Source organism: Heteronotia binoei, chromosome 4 (genome assembly GCF_032191835.1).
Source record: "Heteronotia binoei isolate CCM8104 ecotype False Entrance Well chromosome 4, APGP_CSIRO_Hbin_v1, whole genome shotgun sequence".
NCBI classification, from domain to species: domain Eukaryota; kingdom Metazoa; phylum Chordata; class Lepidosauria; order Squamata; family Gekkonidae; genus Heteronotia; species Heteronotia binoei.
The window spans coordinates 171,144,349-171,166,232 of record NC_083226.1 but is presented as its reverse complement, the minus strand read 5'-3'; the positions used below and the strand labels follow the sequence as shown (position 1 = coordinate 171,166,232).

The 21,884-nt window shown below is 48.8% G+C and overlaps 1 protein-coding gene across 1 annotated transcript in view; it reads right to left on the bottom strand.

Moving 5' to 3' along the window:
* The window catches only part of EPG5 (ectopic P-granules 5 autophagy tethering factor), a 145,245-nt gene extending 126,308 nt beyond the window's left edge, over window positions 1-18,937 (bottom strand). The window contains 3 exon segments of the mRNA XM_060236213.1: window positions 217-460; window positions 7,854-8,762; window positions 18,789-18,937. Of these exon segments, the coding sequence (XP_060092196.1) occupies window positions 217-460; window positions 7,854-8,762; window positions 18,789-18,845 (1,210 nt within the window). The 5' untranslated portion in view covers window positions 18,846-18,937.
* Between the last annotated feature and the right edge of the window lie 2,947 nt (window positions 18,938-21,884).

The following is a 21,884-nucleotide window of genomic DNA, read 5'->3' as shown; positions in this document are numbered from 1 at the left end:
TCTACGTATGCACGTTCGTGATGTAAGTGCAAAGTGATCAATTTTTAGGAGTAAACACAAATAGCCAGTACAGCAAAGCTAGCATTACTTGTGAGGAACAGTTATATGTGTTGGCAGATTCAACACTTTCAACACGGTCTCCCCCTAGTCTCCAGCTTTCCGCCCCCCTCTTAGTCACACTCCCACCGGAAGCAGAAACCCGCACCCGGAACACACCTGGCTCTTGCAGCTGTGCCCCCAGAGACCTCAGCAGGGGGGAGCCTCTGAGCAACCCGTAGATGTAAGATTCCACCTGCAGGCGGGACAGCACAGAGGTGTACAGGTGCAGGGCCAATGTCTGATGCACGTGCTCCGCTTGCTCTTCGAACAGCCGCTTCAGCTCCCCCAGGGCGCCTGCGTTCGCCTCCACGGTCTGGTAGCGGTGGCTGCCGGAAACTTTGCTCTGGTCGGCGCAGACCCCCTGCAAGGGCAAAGGTGGTTTTCCAAATAATCTGAGCGAAGGTTTTCAATGCACCAGGACAGGAGGGGAAAGGGTTGGAGAAAGCAAAGGGATACAGTAAAGGCTTTATTGTTTTTTTAATAGCAGGAACTCCTTTGCATCTTGGCCCATACACCCCTGATGTAGCCAGTCCTCCTGGAGCTTTCAGTAGGCCCTGTGAGAAGAGCCCTGTCAGGAATTCTAGCAGGACCTCCTTTGCATATGAGGCCACACACCCCTGATGTAGCCAATCCTCCTGGAGCTTCCAGCAGGCCCTGTGAGAAGAGCCTGTAAGGAATTCTAGCAGGACCTCCTTTGCCTATTAGGCCACACCCCCTGATGTAGCCAATCCTCCTGGAGCTTACAGCAGGCCCTGTGAGAAGAGCCCTGTAAGGAATTCTAGCAGGACCTCCTTTGCCTATTAGGCCACACACCCCTGATGTAGCCAATCCTCCTGGAGCTTACAGCAGGCCCTGTGAGAAGAGCCCTGTAAGGAATTCTAGCAGGACCTCCTTTGCCTATTAGGCCACACACCCCTGATGTAGCCAATCCTCCTGGAGCTTCCAGTAGGCCCTGTGAGAAGAGCCCTGTAAGGAATTCTAGCAGGACCTCCTTTGCCTATTAGGCCACACACCCCTGATGTAGCCAGTCCTCCTGGAGCTTACAGCAGGCCCTGTGAGAAGAGCCCTGTAAGGAATTCTAGCAGGACTTCCTTTGCCTATTAGGCCACACACCCCTGATGTAGCCAGTCCTCCTGGAGCTGACAGGAGGCCCTGTACGAAGAGCCCTGTAAGCTCTTGGAAGATTGGCTACATCAGGGGGTGTGTGGCCTAATATGCAAAGGAGCTGCTGTTACAAATAAGCCCTGGATACAATCAGGCTAAGTAAAACCTTGTTGTAAAGTCCAAGGGGTTTGTAGGCTGCTGTTATGGAATCCTTACAAATCCAAAGAGTGCTTTTAAACACAGGTTTGCTCTGCTGTGTGGATTTGAAGGAAAGGGACAGGGGAGGGACGGTGGCTCAGTGGTAGAGCATCTGCTTGGGAAGCAGAAGGTCCCAGGTTCAATCCCTGGCATCTCCAAAAAAGGGTCCAGGCAAATAGGCATGAAAAACCGCAGCTTGAGACCCTGGAGAGCCGCTGCCAGTCTGAGTAGACAATACTGTGATGGACCGACGGGTCTCAGTATAAGGCAGCTTCAGATATGTTCATATATATATGTTCAAGATTTATACTCCGCCCTTCTCTCTGAATTAGAAACTCAGAGCAATCTCCTATATCTTCTCCCCCCACAACAGACACCCTGTGAAGTGGTGGGGCTGAGAGGGCTCTCCCAGCAGCTGCCCTTTCAAGGACAACTCCTACAAGAGCTATGGCTAACCCAAGGCCATTCCAACAGGTGCAAGTGGAGGAGTGGGGAAATCAAACATGTTTCTCCCAGATAAGAGTCTGCACACTTAACCACTACACCAAACTGGCTCTCAGGAAGAAGAGAAGATTGGATTTATACCTTCACTAGCCAAAGGAGTCTCAGAGCGGATTACAAATCTCCTTTCCCTTCCACTACAAACACCCTGTTAGGTTGGTAGGGCTGAGAGAGCTCTGACAGAACCTGTTCTTGAGCAGAACAGCCTTGAGAGAACATGTAATACAACAGCACAGGTACCAGTTTTGAAGGATATATTGAGAGAACCTGCGACTGACCCAAGACCATTCCAGCAGGTGCAAGTGGAGGAATGGGGAATCAAACCCGGTTCTCCCAGATAAGTCTGCGCACTTAACCACTACACCAAACTGGCTCCTGTTGTTTCCTTTTTCTTTCAATGCAGGCATGCCCTCCAACTCCTCAAGAACAGGTTCTGTCAGAGCTCTCTCAGCCCTACCAACCTCACAGGGTGTCTGTAGTGGGGAGGGGAAAGGAAAGGAGATTTGTAATCTGCTCTGAGACTCCTTTGGCTAGTGAAGGTATAAATCCAATCTTCTCCTCTTCCTCCTGAGAGCCAGTTCGGTGTAGTGGTTAAGTGTGCAGACTCTTATCTGGGAGAACTGGTTTTGATTCTCCACTCCTCCACTTGCACCTGCTGGAATGGCCTTGGGTCAGCCATAGCTCTCGTATTTGCCCTTGAAAGGCCAGCTTCTGCCAGAGCTCTCTCAGCCCCACTCACCTCACAGGGTGTCTGTTGTGGGGAAGGAAGGGAAAGGAGATTGTAAGCTGCTCTGAGTCTCTGATTCAGAGAGAAGGGTGAGGCATAAATCTGCAGTTCTTCTTCAAGCGATGGCTTCCTTCTCTCTCATTTCACCACTTTCATGCCAGTAGCTCACAAAGTAGAATTTTTGCTCACAAGACGCTGCAGCTTAGAGGGAACATGGGATGGGAGTCAGGTTTTATTCTGACAATTCTAATTCAAGAGGCCCCCGAGCAACTGGCGCTGTCATCTGCTTTCTTCTCTCTCTCTCTCTTGCTTCCTTCTGCATCACAGCTTGCTTTGCAAGGCTTGCTCAATTGCTCAGGAGCTACAGAGCAAAACCTCTACAAAACCTCTATTTTCTCCATTGGCTGAGGCTCCCCCCCCCCCCAGTCCCCTGGGGAGGAAGGGAAGAGCCAGAGCTTCCTTTGCCAGTTCCCTGGGAGAAATATAAAGAAAGCATCCTTAAGACCAATGAGTGCCAAAATGTTAAGCATGTTTTAAGTTTTAAAAAAAATAGCTTTGTGTTCACCTGTGTTATCTCTGCTACCTAATCTTAAATAGGTACAAACATGGCCTGGCCAGACATGGCCGAGCCCCTCAAGGTCTCACTTATGTCAGATCCAAAAGGAGGAGGAAGAGGAAGAGGAGGAGGAAAAAGAAGAAGAGGGAGAGGAAGAGGAGGATGAGGAAGAGGAAGAAGAGAAAGAGGAAGAAAAAAGGAAGAAGAGGAAGAGGAAGAAGAGGAAGAGGAGGAGGAAGAAGAGGAAGAAGAGGAAGAGGAGGAGGAGGAAGAAGAGGGAAGAGGAAGAGAGGAAGAAGAGGAAGAAGAAGAGGTGTAAGAAGAAGAAGAAGAGGAAGAGGAGGAGGAGGAGGAGGAGGACAGAGGAGGAGGAGGAAGAGGAGGGGGAGAGGGGGGAGAGGGAGAGGGGGGAGAGGGAGGGGGAGAGGGAGGGGGGAGAGGGAGAGGGGGGAGAGGGAGGGGGAGAGGGAGGGGGAGAGGGAGGGGGAGAGGGGGGAGGGGGAGAGGGAGAGGAGGAGGAGGAGGATGATGATGATGATGATGATGATGATGATGATGATGATGATGATGATGATGATGATGATGATGATGATGGATATTGGGTTTATATCCCGCCCTCCACTCCGAATCTCAGTCTCAGAGCAGTTCACAATCTCCTTTACCTTCCTCCCCCACAACAGACACCCTGTGAGGTAGATGAAGATATTGGATTTATATCCGCCCTCCACTCCGAAGAGTCTCAGAGCGGCTCACAATCTCCTTTCCCTTCCTCCCCCACAACAGACACCCTGGAGGTGGGTGGGGCTGAGAGAGCTCTGACAGAAGCTGCCCTTTCAAGGACAACTCTTTGAGAGCTATGGCTGACCCAAGGCCATTCCAGCAGGTGCAAGTGAAGGAGTGGGGAATCAAACCTGGTTCTCCCAGATAAGAGTCTGCACACTTAACCACTACACCAAACTGGCTCTCTGTTTAACACCCCTGTCCTAGAGTTTCAGAAAGCAGACCAGTTGCTACAAAAAATGGGTTTCCAGGAAGTCAAAGCAGGGTTCTCTGGCACTCAGAAGATCCATGAACAAAAGACTAATGCAGATTTGCATCAGTAGTATCAGGGGTGGCCAAACTGAAGCTCGGGAGCCACATGTGGCTGTTTCACACATATTGTGCGGCTCTTGAAGCCTCCACTGCCCTGTTGGCCAGCTTGGAGAAGACCTTTGTCTCTTAAATTCCTTCTCCAAGCCAAGTTAACTGGTGGCTTGGAGAATGCATTTAAAGTTAAAGTTCCTTTAAACTGGTGTGGAGAACCAGTTTGGTGTAGCGGTTAAGTGTGCGGACTCTTATCTGGGAGAACCGGGTTTGATTCCCCACTCCTCCACTTGCACCTGCTGGAATGGCCTTGGGTCAGTTGTAGCTCTGGCAGAGGTTGTCCTTAAAAGTGCAGCTGCTGGGAGAGCCCTCTCCAGCCCCACCCACCTCACAGGGTGTCTGTTCTGCGGGAGGAAGGGAAAGGAGGTTGTGAGCCGCTCTGAGACTCTTTGGAGTGGAGGGCGGGATATAAATCCAATATCTAAAAAAAAAATATCTTTCTTTACACCTCTCCCTCCCTCATTTATTTGCCTTTCTTCCTTCCTTCTGTCTCTCAAACATCTGACATTCAAGTCTTGCGGCTCTCAAACATCTGATGTTTATTCTATATGGAGAGCCAGTTTGGCGTAGCGGTTAAGTGTGTGGACTCTTATCTGGGAGAACCGGGTTTGATTCCCCACTCCTCCATTTGCACTTCCTAGCATGGCCCTGGGTCAGCCATAGCTCTGGCAGAGGTTTTCCTTGAAAGGGCAGCTGCTGTGAGAGCCCTCTCAGCCCCACCCACCTCACAGGGTGTCTGTTGTGGGGGGGAGAAGATATAGGAGATTGTAAGCCGCTCTGAGTCTGATTCAGAGAGAAGGGCGGGGTATAAATCTGCAGTTCTTCTTCTAAACATTTCTTCTTTTCTAAACTCCGTTCTAAACTCCGTTCCAAACTTTGCATTCGGACTACACAGCCAGAAGTCCATATGTCTAACCAAATGGATTCTTCTTCTACTGCTGCTACTACTACTACGTGGCTCTTAACGTTTAGCTACTTTGGCCACTCCTGAGTTGAACAAACTACAGAACTCTGCACACAGCAGAAACAGACATTTTCTCCTGTTTGAAGTGACATGATACTGCCCTTTATCTGCAATGGTTGTTTTAGGAAGACAAGAGGCTGAGGGCCTTGGGGGGGGGGGCAGGATTAACGTGGCTGATGGCCCCAAGAGATTATTTTTATCACACACACCCCTCAGCCGCCATCGTCCCTCCCCCTGAAACCTGACTAGATAGCCTGAGCCAAGTGGGGTTATTTGTTCAATGAGTCTCCGTTCTGCCGCATGACTTGCTCAGTTAACAAAACAAACAGGGGAACAATAGAGTTGGCAAACATTTCCCAGAGAGCCACAACTGGCTGTTGGGCGTGTGTTTTCAGTAATAAATGCAAATTTCCCAACCTGTAATATATGAAAAGGCCCTTGGCTTGTAATAAAGGACTACTCAGGTTACCTAAATGGAGGACTGGCAAACAGAGAGCCTTTGGGTGGGTTAGGAAGGAGAAGACAGGTCACTTCCACCTCTCATGGAAATACCAGATCCTAAGAGGCACAGTCGAGTCCAACTCTTTGTGACCCCATGGACCAAATCATGCCAGGCCCTCCTGTCTTCCACCATCCTCTCAAATTCCTGTTAGTTGCATCAGTAACACTGTCCAGCCATCTCCTCCTTTGCCGTCCCTTTCTTCTTTGGCCATCTGTCTTTCCCAGCATCAGGGTCTTCTCCAGGGAGGGCTCACTTCTCATTGGGTGGCCAAAGGATTTGAGCTTCAGCTTCAGCATCTGACCTTCCAGGGAAGGTCCAACTAAAAAGGGTCCAGGCAAATAGGTGTGAAAACCTCAGCTTGAGATCCTAGAGAGCCGCTGCCAGTCTGAGGAGATAATACTGACTTTGATGGACCCAGAGTCTGATTCAGTATAAGGCAGCTTCATATGTTCATATTGTGGGGCTCCTGAAGCCCCCACTGCCCTGAAAATACATCACATTAAGGAGCTAAAATCAAAGACCTGGATCCTGCGCTGTGCTTCGACCCACACCTTTCTTTGTCATTACAGAGGCGGTGGTTCAATGCCATGGCACTTTGCTTTGAGGCTAGGTGAACCCGTGAAAACTGCCTTCCAATGAATCAGACCCTTGGCCCATCAAGGTCAGTCTTGTCTATTCAGACTGGCAGCTGCTCTCCAAGGTCTCAGGCAAAGGTCTTTCCCATCACCTCCTGCCTGGTCCTTTCAACTGGAGATGCCGAGGATTGGGCCTGGGACCTGCTGCGTCCCAAGCAGATGTTCTAAGACAGGGGTGGCCAAACTTGCTTAACTTAAGAGCCAAATAGAACAAACGTCAGATGTTTAAGAATTGCAGGATATGAACATCAGATGCAGGAGAGAGGAAGGAAATAATTGGGAGGAGGGAGGGAGAGGTGGGAAGAAAGCAACATTAATTTTAAATGCATTCTCCAAGCCACCAGCTGGCTTGGCATGGAGAAATTATTTGAAGAGACAAGTACCTTCTCCAAGCTGGCTGACATTGGGGGTGGGGGCTTTGAGAGCCACACAGTGTGTGTGGAAGAGCCACAATTGGCCACCCCCTGCCCTATACTTTTCTGCTTCATTCACACGTATTGTGTAGCTCTCAAAGCCACCACCCCCTTCCCAGTTGGCTGACTTGGAGAAGGCATTTGTCTCTTTCAATCACTTCTCTAAGGCAGCCAGCAGCTTGGAGAATGCATTGAAGAAGAAGAAGAAGAAGAAGAAGATATTGGATTTATATCCCGCCCTCCACTCCGAAGAGTCTCAGAGCGGCTCACAATCTCCTTTCCCTTCCTCCCCCACAACAGATGCCCTGTGAGGTAGATGAAGATATTGGATTTATATCCCGCCCTCCACTCCAAAGCGTCTCAGAGCGGCTCACAATCTCCTTTCCCTTCCTCCCCCACAATAGACACCCTGTGAGGTAGATGAAGATATTGTATTTATATCCCGCCCTCCACTCCGAAGAGTCTCAGAGCGGCTCACAATCTCCTTTCCCTTCCTCCCCCACAACAGACACCCTGTGAGGTGGGTGGGACTGAGAGGACTCTCACAGCAGCTGCCCTTTCAAGGACAACCTCTGCCAGAACTATGACTGACCCAAGGCCATGCTAGCAGGTGCAAGTGGAGGAGTGGGGAATCAAACCCGGTTCTCCCAGGTAAGAGTCCACACACTTAACCACTACACCAAACTGGATCTCCCACTTAAAGTTGAGACTTAAAGTTGCTTTCTTTCCACCTCTCCCTCCCCCCCAATCTATTTGCCCGATTGCCTTCCTTCCTTCCTCCCTGTCTTGCGGCTCTCAAACATCTGCCATTTATTCCATGCGGCTCTTGCGTTAAGCAGGTTTGGCCAGAGAGGAAGAGGAAAGAAGGCAATCGGGCAAACAGATGAGGGGGAGAGAGGTGAAAAGAAAGCAACTTTAACTTTCAATGCATCCTCCAAGCCAAGCCAAAGCGTGCTGAGAACCAACATCGGAAGCCAGCAACAAAGCCAATCTGCGTTTCTGTTACTCCACCTGAGCAAACTGCTGCTCGTCCTTGAAAGTCCACAGGCGGTCCCTGACGCTCCGGCAGTCCGAGGCCAAGGCCTGCAGCTTCGCCTCGGCCAGCAGCAGCTGCTTCCGGCAGCGCCAGTAGTTCAACAGCAGTTCGTAGAACTCGTGCCGGTCTTGGTGGGCGAGGCTCTCGAACTCCTCCGCGTAGGAGTCCACGTTCTCCAGCCAGGAGCCCGGCTCAAAGAGTTTCAGCTGCTCCCGGGTGAAAGGCGCCAGCTCTGGTTCCGTCGGGATCGCCGGATACAGCCTCCCCTTCGGGAGCTGCGGTTTGGTGGCGAGCCCCGGCGCTCTCTCTTGGGATAACTCCGACGCCAGATCGGGATAGAGCCTCTTGGAACCAGAGGTCCTGGCGTGTCCCTTGATGTCCTCGTGAGGGGCTGAGACGGTGACGGGAGCATCTTCTGAAGAACGGACAATGGGGTTCTCCGTGGGAGGCTTTTGAACGTTCTCTGCTCCTCGGTTCTGTTCTGCTCCAACTGGTAAAGGCGTGCGAGGGACAGTGCTCTCCGACAGGCCACAAGTTCTCGTTTCCCCAAGGGACGCTGCAAGAAGATTCGGAGGATCAGCTGATTCCTCTGCAGCACGTTCCTCTTGTAAAACCTTCGGCCTGGATTCTTCTGCCTGTGCCGCAAGCTTCGTCTGAGTTTCACCTGAGGATCCTTCACCTACCGGGGATGACGTACTCAGTGGAACGTTACTCGCATCGCTCGTATTTTCTTTCTCTTTCATTTCATTTTGGAGTCGGGCCTCTGCAGGGCGTTCCTCCCGGGGGTCAGCGGACTGAAAAGATCCTTCTTGAGGTCGAGCTGCGCTGGTAAGAAAGGCCCCGGGCTCTGCTTTCTCCTCCTCTTCACATTTTTTCTTTTTTTCCTAGAAGAAACAGAGGAGAGGGAAACAATACTAAGAAGACCACAACAGAACATGGTTAAAACAGCACTCGTCCATCTTAAAGCTGCTTTCCTCGTATCTCTCCCAAGGGATCCTGGGAACTGGGCAAAGGAAGCTCTGGCTCTTTCCTTCCTTCCCCCGGGGACTAGCAGAGGGAGGAGCCTCAGCCAATAGAAGGAAGAGAGGCTTGGCTCAGTAGCTCTGTTGTGTGATTGCGAGAGCCTGGCGAAGCAAGCTATTCCTTCTCCCTTCCTCCCTCAGCAAATGGAGAATGTAGATAGATCCAAGCAGGCAACCGTGTTGGTCTGAAGCAGCTGAACAAAGCAGGAGTCAAGTTGTAACTTTAAGACCAACCAATTTTTATTTAGAACGTAAGCTTTCATGTGCTTTTAAGCACACTTCATCAGATGAGGAATCCAACACAGTGAGCAAAGCCATACGTAGCTGAGCAGATGCATGGCTCTGCTCAGCTACGTATGGCTTTGCTCACTGTACTGGATTCCTCGGCTGATGATGATATTGGATTTATATCCCGCCCTCCACTCCGAAGAGTCTCAGAGCAGCTCACAATCTCCTTTACCTTCCTCCCCCACAACAGACACCCTGTGAGGTAGATGAAGATATTGGATTTATATCCCGCCCTCCACTCTGAAGAGTCTCAGAGCGGCTCACAATCTCCTTTCCCTTCCTCCCCCACAACAGACACCCTGTGAGGTAGATGAAGATATTGGATTTATATCCCGCCCTCCACTCCGAAGAGTCTCAGAGCGGCTCACAATCTTCTTTATCTTCCTCCCCCACAACAGACACCCTGTGAGGTAGATGAAGATATTGGATTTATATCCCGCCCTCCACTCCGAAGAGTCTCAGAGCGGCTCACAATCTCCTTTCCCTTCCTCCCCCACAACAGACACCCTGTGAGGTAGATGAAGATATTGGATTTATATCCCGCCCTCCACTCCGAAGAGTCTCAGAGCGGCTCACAATCTCCTTTACCTTCCTCCCCCACTACAGACACCCTGTGAGGTAGATGAAGATATTGGATTTATATCCCACCCTCCACTCCGAAGAGTCTCAGAGCGGCTCACAATTTCCTTTACCTTCCTTCCCCACAACAGACACCCTGTGAGGTAGATGAAGATATTGGATTTATACCCCGCCCTTCTCTGTGAGGTAGATGAAGATATTGGATTTATACCCTGCCCTTCTCTCTGACTCAGTGCGGCACACAATCTCCTTTACCTTCCTCCCCCACAACAGACACCCTGTGAGGTAGATGAAGATATTGGATTTATATCCCACCCTCCACTCCGAAGAGTCTCAGAGTGGCTCACAATCTCCCTTCCCTTCCTCCCCACAACAGACACCCTGTGAAGTTGATGAAGATATTGGATTTATACCCCGCCCTTCTCTCTGACTCAGAGCGGCTCACAATCTCCTTTATCTTCCTCCCCCACAACAGACACCCTGTGAGGTGGGTGGGGCTGGAGAGGGCTCTCCCAGCAGCTGCCCTTTCAAGGACAACCTCTGCCAGAGCTATGGCTGACCCAAGGCCATTTCAGCAGGTGCAAGTGGAGGAGTGGGGAATCAAACCCGGTTCTCCCAGATAAGAGTCCGCACACTTAACCACTACACCAAACTGGCCCTCCTGTGAAGAAGAGGAGAACTGAACAATCCCAGGCTGGAACGCTGTGTAGTCCAATGACAACACCTAGTCTCTGTTCAAATCAGCTAAGGTTAGTATGGCAGTTAGTATAGCTCTAACAGGTATACACAGAAAGACCCAGAGGTTTAAAGCAACTAAGCCCCACCAGTTTCAGTGAGACTCGGCTGTAGTGTAGCTGCAAATCGGAACGGGATTCAGCCTGCGTGACCTAACCAGAGTGATCGATCCAGAAGAGTTAGCAGCGTTAAGTCTGTTGCTGAAAAACAGTAAAGAGCCCGACAGCATCTTTAAGACTAACAATTTGGAAGGTTTGCAAAGCTCCTTAAGAGGGTTCACCCAAATGGTCTTAGCTTGCAAAATGAAGGAATATCAGAATTTTCCATTTGCAGGTCTTAGGCTGCACTTACGCACTCTAAAGGGGTGTCAAATATACAGCCCGGGGGCCGAATCAGGCCTCCAGAGGGTTCCTATCAGGCCCCTGAAGAATTGGCTGTCATCTGCTTCCTTCTCCCTCTCTCTTGCTTCCTTCTGCATCTCAACTTGCTTTGCAAGGCTAGCTCAATCGCACAGGAGCTACAGAGCAAAACCTCCGTTTTCTCCACTGGCTGAGGCTCCTCCCCCCTCCTGCTCCCCTGGGGAAGGAAGGAAAGAGCCAGAGCTTCCTTTGCCCCATTCCCTGGATCCCATGGGAGAGATACAAGGAACACCTTTAAGACAAACAAGTGCTAATGCTTGGAGCGTGTTTTACTTTAAGGTTTTTAATTTTTTAAAAAAATAAATTAGTCCTGTTTGTCTGGGTCCTTTAAAAAGTTTATATCTCTGCTACCTAGGATTGTGAGGCGCTCCAAAGGGATCGAAACGTCGACTGCGGGGTGACATGAGAGGTTTACAAGATTATGCATGGGATGGAGAAAGTAGAGAAAGAAGTCCTTTTCTCCCTTTCTCACAATACAAGAACTCGTGGGCATTCGACGAAATTGCTGAGCAGTCAGGTTAAAATGGATAAAGGGAAGTCCTTCTTCATCCAAAGGGTGATTAACATGTGGAATTCACTGCCACAGGAGGTGGCGGCAGCTACAAGCATAGCCAGCTTCAAGAGAGGGTTAGATAAAAATATGGAGCAGAGGTCCATCAGTGGCTATTAGCCATAGTGTGTATATGTGTGTGTGTGTGTGTATATATCTTTTTTTTGCCACTGTGTGACACAGAGTGTTGGACTGGATGGGCCATTGGCCTGATCCAACATGGCTTCTCTTATGTTCTTATCCGTCACGCTGGGTGTGTGGGCGTCAACATGGCAAATGATGTACAATGTGGCCAAGTGAAAAGTAATGCATATTGGGGCCAAAAATCCTAACTATAAATACAAGTTGATGGGGTGTGAACTGGCAGAGACTGATCAAGAGAGAGATCTTGGGGTCATAGTACATAACTACCTGAAAATGTCGAGACAGTGTGCGACTGCGATAAAAAAGGCCAATGCTGTGCTGGGGATTATTAGATGTTTGAAAGATGTATCATAACGTCCCTGTATAATGTTTGAGAACCAGTATCATAACGCCCCCCGTATAAATCGATGGTGCGGCCTCGTTTGGAATACTGTGTACAATTCTGTTCATCGCACTTCAAAAAAGATACTATAGCATTGGGAAAAGTGCAGAAAAGGGCAACTAGAATGATGAAAGGGTTGGAACATTTCCCTATGAAGAAAGGTTAAAACGCTTGGGGCTCTTTAGCTTGGAGAAACGTCGACTGCGGGGTGACATGATAGAGGTTTACAAGATTATGCATTGGATGGAGAAAGCAGAGAAAGAAGTCCTTTTCTCCCTTTCTCACAATACAAGAACTCGTGGGCATTCGATGAAATTGCTGCACAGTTGAGTTAGAACTGATAAAAAAAAGCATTTCTTCACTCAAAGGGTGATGAACACATGGAATTCACTGCCACAGGTGGCAGCGACATGCATAGACAGCTTCAAGAGGGAACTGGATGGACATATGGATCAGAGGTCCATCAGTGGTTATTAGCCACAGGGTATAGATGGAACTCTGTCTGGAGCAGTGATGCTCTGTATTCTTGGTACTGAGGAAGGGCTTTTAGTGTCCTGGCCCCACTGATGGACCTCCTGATGGCATCTGGGTTTTTTGACCACTTTGTGACACAGAGTGTTGCTCTGAATGGACCACTGGCCTGATCCAACATGGCTTCTCTTATGTTCTTAATCTTAAATAGGTACACACATGGCCCGGCCCAACGAAGTCTCATTTATGTCAGATCCAGCCCTCATAACAAATGAGTTCAACATCCGTGCTCTAAATCATGCACTTTCAATCCACTTTAGTCCCACTTTTCTGCTGGATTTCACTGTGTGACCTGGCAAAATCCAGATGGAAAGTGCATTGGAAGTGAATTGAAAGTGCATTATTTAATGCGTGTGATCTCAGCCTTAATATCTGTGGGACTGCAAGCAAATTTAAGAGGCACTATTGACACTGAGAGAAAATGGTGCTCTTGCACAATATCCAACCACCTTTAAAAAGGGGAAACAGTGGTTCTGTCAAAGCAAACCAGCAGCCAATGATACCATGCATTAACTGGATCTTAAACTAATGAGAACAAGCTGATTTGTTCAAATGTGCAATGTTAACCCCCTTGGCAGAAGCGTTTGGCTTTTTCTTCATAGAACACTTCACCAAAGCAAGGAAAGCTTTCTTTGTAAGATGAGGAACTGAAATTCTGAACTTGAGCCAAGAGTCAAAGGAAACACCATGTGAGAGTCACATTATCCCAAAACGCTGAGGGTAAATGACATGCAGTATCATGGTGCCTTCAGTAAGCTTGATTCCCCCCCCACCCCCAATTTAAGGTGGAAGAGGGGAAAATCCCCTTGAAGCAGAGATCTTCATATATCAATCTGTCACTTCAAAATAGAATTTCGAGCAGGGGTGGCCAGACTTGCTTAATGTAAGAGCCACAAAGAATAAACATCAGATGTTTGAGAGCCACAAGACATGAACATCAAATACTTGAGAGCCACAAGATGGAGGGAGGGAGGGAAGGAGTGGGGAGGAGGGAGAGGAAGGAAGGCCATATGTTCCTCAGAGAGCACTGAGATTAGTTCCCAAAATCTTTTAAAAATCCCTGGATCAAGGGAGGCTAGATTGAAAACAACGAGGGAGTAAGCCTTCTCAACAATGCCCCCCCCCCCCGATGGTGGAATCAACTCCCAGAGGAGGTGCGAGCCCTGCGAGACCTGAATCAGTTTCGCAGGGCTTGCAAAACCGCCCTCTTTCAGCTCGCTTTTGAGATGGAACCCGGCTAACTGACATCTAGCCATCCTATACTAGATGTCCAGTTTGGTGTAGTGGTTAAGTGTGCGAACTCTTATCTGGGAGAACCGGGTTTGATTCCCCACTCCTCCACTTGCACCTGCTGGAATGGCCTTGGGTCAGCCATAGCTCTGGCAGAGGTTGTCCTTGAAAGGGCAGCTGCTGTGAGAGCCCTCTCCAGCCCCACCCACCTCACAGGGTGTCTGTTGTGGGGGAGGAAGGGAAAGGAGATTGTGAGCCGCTCTGAGACTCTTCGGAGTGGAGGGCGGGATATAAATCCAATATCTTCTTCTATCTTCTTCTATACATGTTGCTGAATTGTAGCACCTTAATTAATAATTTATAATGGTTAACTCTTTTATCTAATTTTTAACTTAATTTATAAATGTAATTCAACTGTATTTTAATCCGTTTTATAGTAATGATTGTATTTTATTGAAATCATGGTTACACCATGTCCTGTGAGCCGCCCTGAGCCTGCCTTTGGCAGGGGAGGGAGGGATATAAAAATAAATTTATTATTATTATTATTATTATTAAATAGATGGGGGAGGCCGAGGTGGAAAGAAGGCAACTTTAAATGCATTCTCCAAGCCACCAGCTGGCTTGGCTTCGAAAAGTGATTTAAAGCGAGAACGGCCTCTCCAAGCTGGTCAATGGGGCGATGGGTGCTTTGAGAGCCACACAGTATGTGTGAAAGAGCCACACGGGACTCCTAAGCCACAGTTTGGCCACCCCTGATTTAGAGGGCCACAATCTAGTTCCTAAGAAACCAAAACTTTCTTTCTTTAAATAAAAAGGAAGACGCTTGTCCTCATGACAGCAGACACAGGCTTATGGGAGACACATAAGCAGGATTGTCAGTTCCAGGCTCAAAAATTCCTGGAGATTTAGAGGCTGCAGCCAGGGGGACTTCTGTGAGAAACAATGCAACAGAGTCCACCTTTCAAGGTAGCCTTTTTCTCCAGGGGATCTGATTTTTGTCCCCTGGAGATAGGATGAAATCCCAGGAGATCTCCAGCCGCCGGAAAAGCACAACAGCCCGGGAGCACCGTAAAGACCAACAAAATTTGTGGCAGCGTAGCAGCTTTTGTGAGTCACTGCTCACTTCTTCAGAAGGTATCTTGCTCTTTTCTACTTCTATTATGTGTACAGGTGTAAAGTACTGGGGTCGGCGCAGTAAGAGACCAGAGTCGGAGAGTGATTTCAGCAAGCTTTACTTCAGGAACACCAACACAGACTGAGCTCTATTCAAACCTCCCGCTCCTTTATACAATTCTTGCCCCCTTCTGATTGGACCTTAACTATGTATTTACAGAGGCCTAAGGGCCTATCAGGGTACAGTATGAGCCTAGATGTTGATTGGCTACTTATGTTTCAATCCTTCCCCTCATTGGGCACGCTTAGGCCTTCTCTGGAACCCTGGTGTGGAGTACAAGCTTGGCTTGTTCAGCTTCCCTCCAAAAGTAACAGTTCCCTCCAAAAGTAACAGTCCTCCATTTGAACCTAGGACACAACAGAAGGGAACATTATGCTGCTGAATATCTGCTAATTCTTATGAGGCTGGATTTTGCCCTCTCCACAGAAGCACAGCAGTACATTTTTTCCCCACACTGAAGTGAATAGGAATCATTTGTTCCTACGTGTTTTCGCTCTGCTAAAAGGTTAACAGAATACCTTCCAGCACACTTGGGATCTCCATTCTCTTATCCTGTACAGTGCTGGGGTCATATGCTGCGGTTCCTCATCTTTCAAAGGATATCATGAAGCTGGAAAAAGCAGTCCCCAAACTGATCGAGGGAGTGGAGCACCCGATGGCAGTAACCAGGGCTTTTTTTGGTAGCAGGAACTCCTTTGCATATCAGGTCACACCCCTCTTATGTAGCCAATCCTCCAAGAGCTTACAGGGCTCTTCTTCCAGAGCCTACTGCAAGCTCTTGAAGGATTGGCTACATCAGGGGGTGGGACCTAATATGTAAAGGAGTTCTTGCTACAGAAAAAGTCCTGGTTGTAACTCAGTGACAGGCCATACCTGGTGTTGCCAGTACACAGGCAGCAGGTTCTGGCCTGAGATCCTGGAAAGCCATCGCCAGTCAAAACAGCCAGTTTCAGCCAGGTGGACCAACGGTCTGATTCAGCAAAAGATAACTTGGTGTGTTTGTTCACTTTACTTTATTTGTGAGAAAATTTTGTTTGTTTGTTTTATTTTGGTTCATTTATATTCCGCCCTTTCCCAAACAGGCTCAGGGCGGATTACATACAGATAAACCAAGCAAATACAATACAATAAAACCAATAAAATACAGTTAAAACAGCAACATAACACAGTACAGTATGACAAAGGCGGGCGGGCTCATGGTGCAGGTTGGAGTGTAATCAGTGGCCCAGATACAATAGTTCAGATAACTGTGGGGGAGGATAGCCGATGGTGTAGGCAATAGAGCAAAGGGCGTCCGCCTGCCTCAACCAAATGCCTGGTGGAACAGCTCCATCTTACAGGCTCTACGGAAAGGTAACAAATCCAGTAGGGCCCGTATCTCCACAGGGAGCTGATTCCACCAGGATGGGGCCAGGGCCCTAAAGGCCCTGGTCGAGGCAAAACGGACGTCCCTTGGGCCAGGGATAACCAGAAGATGTTGGTTAGCAGATCGTAGCTGCCTTCAGGACTCATATGGGGAGAGGCGGTCCCGCAGGTATGTTTTATTCATCCTTACTCCACCTTTCTCCCCAACAGGGATCCAAAGAGTCTTGCATCGTTCTCCTGCCTTCCGTTTTATCCTCACAACAACTAAGTGAGGTAGGTTATGCTGAAAGACTACGACTGGCCCACGGTCACCCAGCACAAGTGGGGATTCGAACCTGGGTCTCCCAACCACTGCAGCACAGAGCCGAGGATTCCAGTGGGGGTGGGAGAGATAGGGGGAGATTAAACACTAGCTAAAATCCACACAAGATGGAGAAAGTAGATACAGAGAACTTGTTTCTCCCTCTTTCAAAATACCAGGACTTGGGAGCACCAAGCTGATGGGCTATAGATTCAGAACAGAGCAGTTGCACACAGAAGGTACAGAGCTGGTTTGGTGCAATGGTTAAGAGCAGTGGTCTCTAATCTGGAGAACCAGGTTTGATTCTCCACTATGCAGCCAGCTGGGTGACCTTGGGTCAGTCACAGTTCTCTCAGCCCCACCTACCTCACAGGATGTCTGTTGTGGAGAAAGAAGGGAAGGAGATTGCAAGCCACTCTGAGACTCCGAGTGAAGGGAGGGTTATAAATCCAATCTCCTCCTCCTTTTCTTCTAGTTAATCACAGTAAATAGTGATGACTATGCTCTTAAGATTGCTTCACACAAGAATTAAGTTCATTATCTATCATAGCAATCAACTACAACAGCTACAGGAAGCCTCCCTGGTATTCAGAGCATTATTATTCCTGAACCTGGAGATTCTATTGAGTCCTGCCATTCCAACCTCTGACAAGCGGGGGAGAAAGGCTAATGCTAGCCCAAGTTGCCAGCGAGCCTGAAAGAAAATGTCCTGTCCCTGTAATACACACTTCAGATGCAGCTGGGCAGATGTTTTTCATGGCATAAAGGCAACCAAGATCACAGCGCGTTATAACAAAGTTTGAGACCAGTGACACCTTTAAGACCAACGCAGTGTAACCCTGGCCTTTCATGTGCACACACACTTCCTCAGAAACAGACTTTGCCAACCATTACATAGGTAGCTAAGAGGCCGAAAGGACAGAGGTGGCTACCTCTGAAGGGTCAATCATGCCTGTGCCCCTTCTTCTGCCTTTTTCGTATGTGCAAATACGCAGGCAATGCAAGCCAAATACAGAGAAAACTCACTTTATTGGTGACTTCCTCTGAAGACTTACCATTCCTATTGACAGAACAAAACTGGAGTCTGGTGACATCTTTAAGATCAACAGTCTAATTCTGGGTTTCGTGTCTGATGTGGGGAGCTTTTGTGTGCACGCCCAGATTATCTGAAGAATTGTGCATGCACACGAAAGCTTATGTTTTTGTTGTTCAGTTGCACAGTCGAGTCCGACTCTTTCTGACCCCATGGACAAAGTCATGCCAGGCCCTCCTGTCTTCCACCATCTTCCAAAGTCTGCTCAAATTCATATATATGACCATATGAAGCTGCCTTATACTGAATCAGACCCTCAGTCCATCAAAGTCAGTATTGTCTCAGACTGGCAGCAGCTCTCCAGGGTCTCAAGCTATTTTTCACATCTATTTGCCTGGACCCTTTTTAATTGGAGATGCCAGGGATTGAACCTGGGACCTTCTGCTTACCAAGCAGATGCTCTATCACTGAGTCACCATCCCTCCTCTAAAAAACTGTGTTAGTTACATCAGTAACGCTGTCCAGACATCTCCTCTTTTGCCGTCCCCTTCTTCTTTTGCCTTCTGTCTTCCCCAGCATCAGGGTCTTCTCCAGTGAGTACTCCCTTTTCATTGGGTGGCCAAAGTATTGGGGCTTCAGCTTCAGCCTCTGACCTTCCAGGGAACAGTCAGGGTTGATTTCCCTTAGGACTGACTGATTGGATCTTCTTGCAGTCCAAGGGACTCTCTTCTCCAACACAACAACTCAAAATCATCTTATACCCAGAATTAACGTTTGTGGGTTTTAGAGGTGCCACTGGACTCGAACTTTGTTCTGCGGCTTCAGACCAACATGAGAACCCACCAGTGTTCCCTCTAAGCCAAGTTAGCGTGAGCTAGCTCACAGATTTTTAGCCTCCAGTTCACACATTTTTGTCTTCGCTCACGAAGGCTGAGCCCAGAGCACAATAATTTATGCAGCAGCTCACCACTTTAATGCCAGCAGCTCACAAAGCAGAATTTTTGCTCATAAGCCTCTGCAGCTTAGCGGGAACATTGGGACCCACCTAACAGCCCATGATGCTTCTCTTAAAGGGACAGTGCACTATTTCCTCCAGGCGGTTGGCAACCGGACAGAGTGGGTGAGGCTTCAGGGGCTGGCCCTCCCAGGGTTACCTTGGCTCTGGCTCGGCTGCTCTTGGCCCGGCTCCGGGGCTTCACCGCCTCCGCCATCCCGCCGAGCTCTCTGCGGCGCTTGTTTGCGCTCCTGACAGCAGAGCGACGGGTCACATGACTGGACTCCTTCCGCCCCAGCGTCGCCTGCCCTTCTTAGCCAATCACAAGGCAGCGCGGGGAGGGAAGTACGGCGGGCGAGGAAGGTCAAAACAGCAAATCTTGTGGGCGCCGCAGCGACCCCTGCCGTCCAGGATGGGAACGGCAATGCTAGGATACGCCCATTGATAGGAGGAGGTTGCACTTTCGATTCCTTGCGTTTTATCGTGGCTCCCCCGTCGAACAAATTAGGAGTCAAGAGGCACCCTTAAGACCAATGAAGTTTTATTCAGAAATGTAAGCTTTCGTAACTCCGTGTATTATTCAGCCCGCTGTACCCTATCTGTCCCCTTGTCTGAAGAAGCGAGCATGCATACGAAAACTTACATTCTGAATACAACTTTGTTGGGCTTAAAGGTGATTTGACTCCTATTTTGTTCTGCTGCTTCAGACCAGTACGGCTGCCCACTTGGCTCTACCCCTGTCGAACCTTCTGCATCGATAGAACCAATGTTCCCTCTAACCATGGAGTCTTGTGAGCAAAAATTCTACTTTTTGTGAGCCACTGGCATTAAAGTTGTGAGCTACTGCATAAATTAGTTTGCTCTGGGGCTATTTTTCCTGAGGTAACACAAAAACGTGTGAGCTGGAGCCCAGAAACCTGTGAGCTAGCTCACGCTAACTCAGCTTAGAGGGGACACTGCATAGAACCAATGAAGAAGAAAAAAAAGAAGATATTGGATTTATATCCCGCCCTCCACTCCGAAGAGTCTCAGAGCGGCTCACAATCTCCTTTCCCTTCCTCCCCCACAACAGACACCCTGTGAGGTAGATGAAGATATTGGATTTATATCCCGCCCTCCACTCCGAAGAGTCTCAGAGCGGCTCACAATCTCCTTTCCCTTCCTCCCCCACAACAGACACCCTGTGAGGTAGATGAAGATATTGGATTTATATCCCGCCCTCCACTCTGAAGAGTCTCAGAGCGGCTCACAATCTCCTTTCCCTTTCTCCCCCACAACAGACACCCTGTGAGGTGGGTGGGGCTGGAGAGGGCTCTCACAGCAGCTGCCCATTCAAGGACAACCTTTGCCAGAGCTATGGCTGACCCAAGGCCATGCTAGCAGGATACTGGATACTGAGTATCCGGTTCTTCCATCAGCAGGAGTGAGCTGGCTCTAGTCCAAGATAATAGGGGTTAGGGTTGCCCAGTCCGACTCAGGAAATAATCTGGGGGCTTTGGGGGTGGAGCTAGGAGGCTTTGGGGGGGGGAGCCAGGAGCAAGGCTGTGACAAGCACAACTGAACTCCAAAGGGAGTTCTGGCCATCACATTTAAAGGGACCTTTTAAATGCATTTAAAGGGACCTTTTAAATGGATCAAAAACTGGCTGAGTAATAGGAAGCAGAGAGTGAGTATAAATGGGCAGTCTTCGCAGTGGAGGACGGTAAGCAGTGGGGTGCCGCAGGGCTCGGTACTGGGTCCCATGCTCTTTAACTTGTTCATAAATGATTTAGAGTTTGGAGTGAGCAGTGAAGTGGCCAAGTTTGCGGATGACACTAAATTGTTCAGGGTGGTGAGAACCAGAGAGGATTGTGAGGAACTCCAAAGGGATCTGTTGAGGCTGGGTGAGTGGGCGTCAACGTGGCAGATGCGGTTCAATGTGGCCAAGTGCAAAGTAATGCACATTGGGGCTAAGAATCCCAGCTACAAATACAAGTTGATGGGGTGTGAACTGGCAGAGACTGATCAAGAGAGAGATCTTGGGGTCATGATAGATAACTCACTGAAAGTGTCAAGACAGTGTGCGTTTGCAATAAAAAAGGCCAATGCCATGCTGGGAATTATTAGGAAGGGAATTGAAAACAAATCGGCCAGTATCATAATGCCCCTGTATAAATCGATGGTGCGGTCTCATTTGGAGTACTGTGTGCAGTTCTGGTCGCCGCACCTCAAAAAGGATATTATAGCTTTAGAGAAGGTGCAGAGAAGGGCAACTAGAATGATTAAAGGGCTGGAGCACTTTCCCTATGAAGAAAGGTTGAAACGCTTGGGACTCTTTAGCTTGGAGAAACGTCGACTGCGGGGTGACATGATAGAGGTTTACAAGATAATGCATGGAATGGAGAAAGTAGAGAAAGAAGTACTTTTCTCCCTTTCTCACAATACAAGAACTCGTGGGCATTCGATGAAATTGCTGAGCAGACAGGTTAAAACGGATAAAAGGAAGTACTTCTTCACCCAAAGGGTGATTAACATGTGGAATTCACTGCCACAGGAGGTGGTGGCAGCCACAAGTATAGCCACCTTCAAGAGGGGTTTAGATAAAAATATGGAGCAGAGGTCCATCAGTGGCTATTAGCCACAGTGTATGTGTGTATATAACATTTTTTGCCACTGTGTGACACAGAGTGTTGGACTTGATGGGCCGTTGGCCTGATCCAACATGGCTTCTCTTATGTTCTTATGTTCTTATGCCTTCCCCCCATTTGGAAAGAATGGAGGATAAGGGCACATTCTTTAGGGGCTCATGGAACTGGATCCTCTGGAATTGGATCCTTTTTGAAACTTTGGGGGGTTTTTTGAGGAGAGGCACCAGATGCTATGCTGAGAATTTTGTGCCTCTACCTCCAAAAACAGCCTTTCCAGAGCCCCAGATACCCATAAATCAGGGGTAGCCAATGGTAGCTCTCCGGATGTTTTTGCCTACATGGCCAATGGCTGGGGCTGATGGGAGTTGTAGACTTGACTCAGCTTATTCCCTGCCATAGATTGATTCTCCACTATACCCTATGGAGATCATTCCCCATAGGGAATAATGGAGTGCCCAGCAGACATTCCCCCTCCCCGCTTTCGATAACCCTGGAGCGGAGAGGGAGGGCCTCCAAACAGGGATCCTGTAATGTACTGAGTGACGAGACGTGTTGAAGGCAGCATGCTTTATTAGCGAGTACATCACAAGAGAGAGAAACGGGGGCTGGGTCCCGATTATATACACACC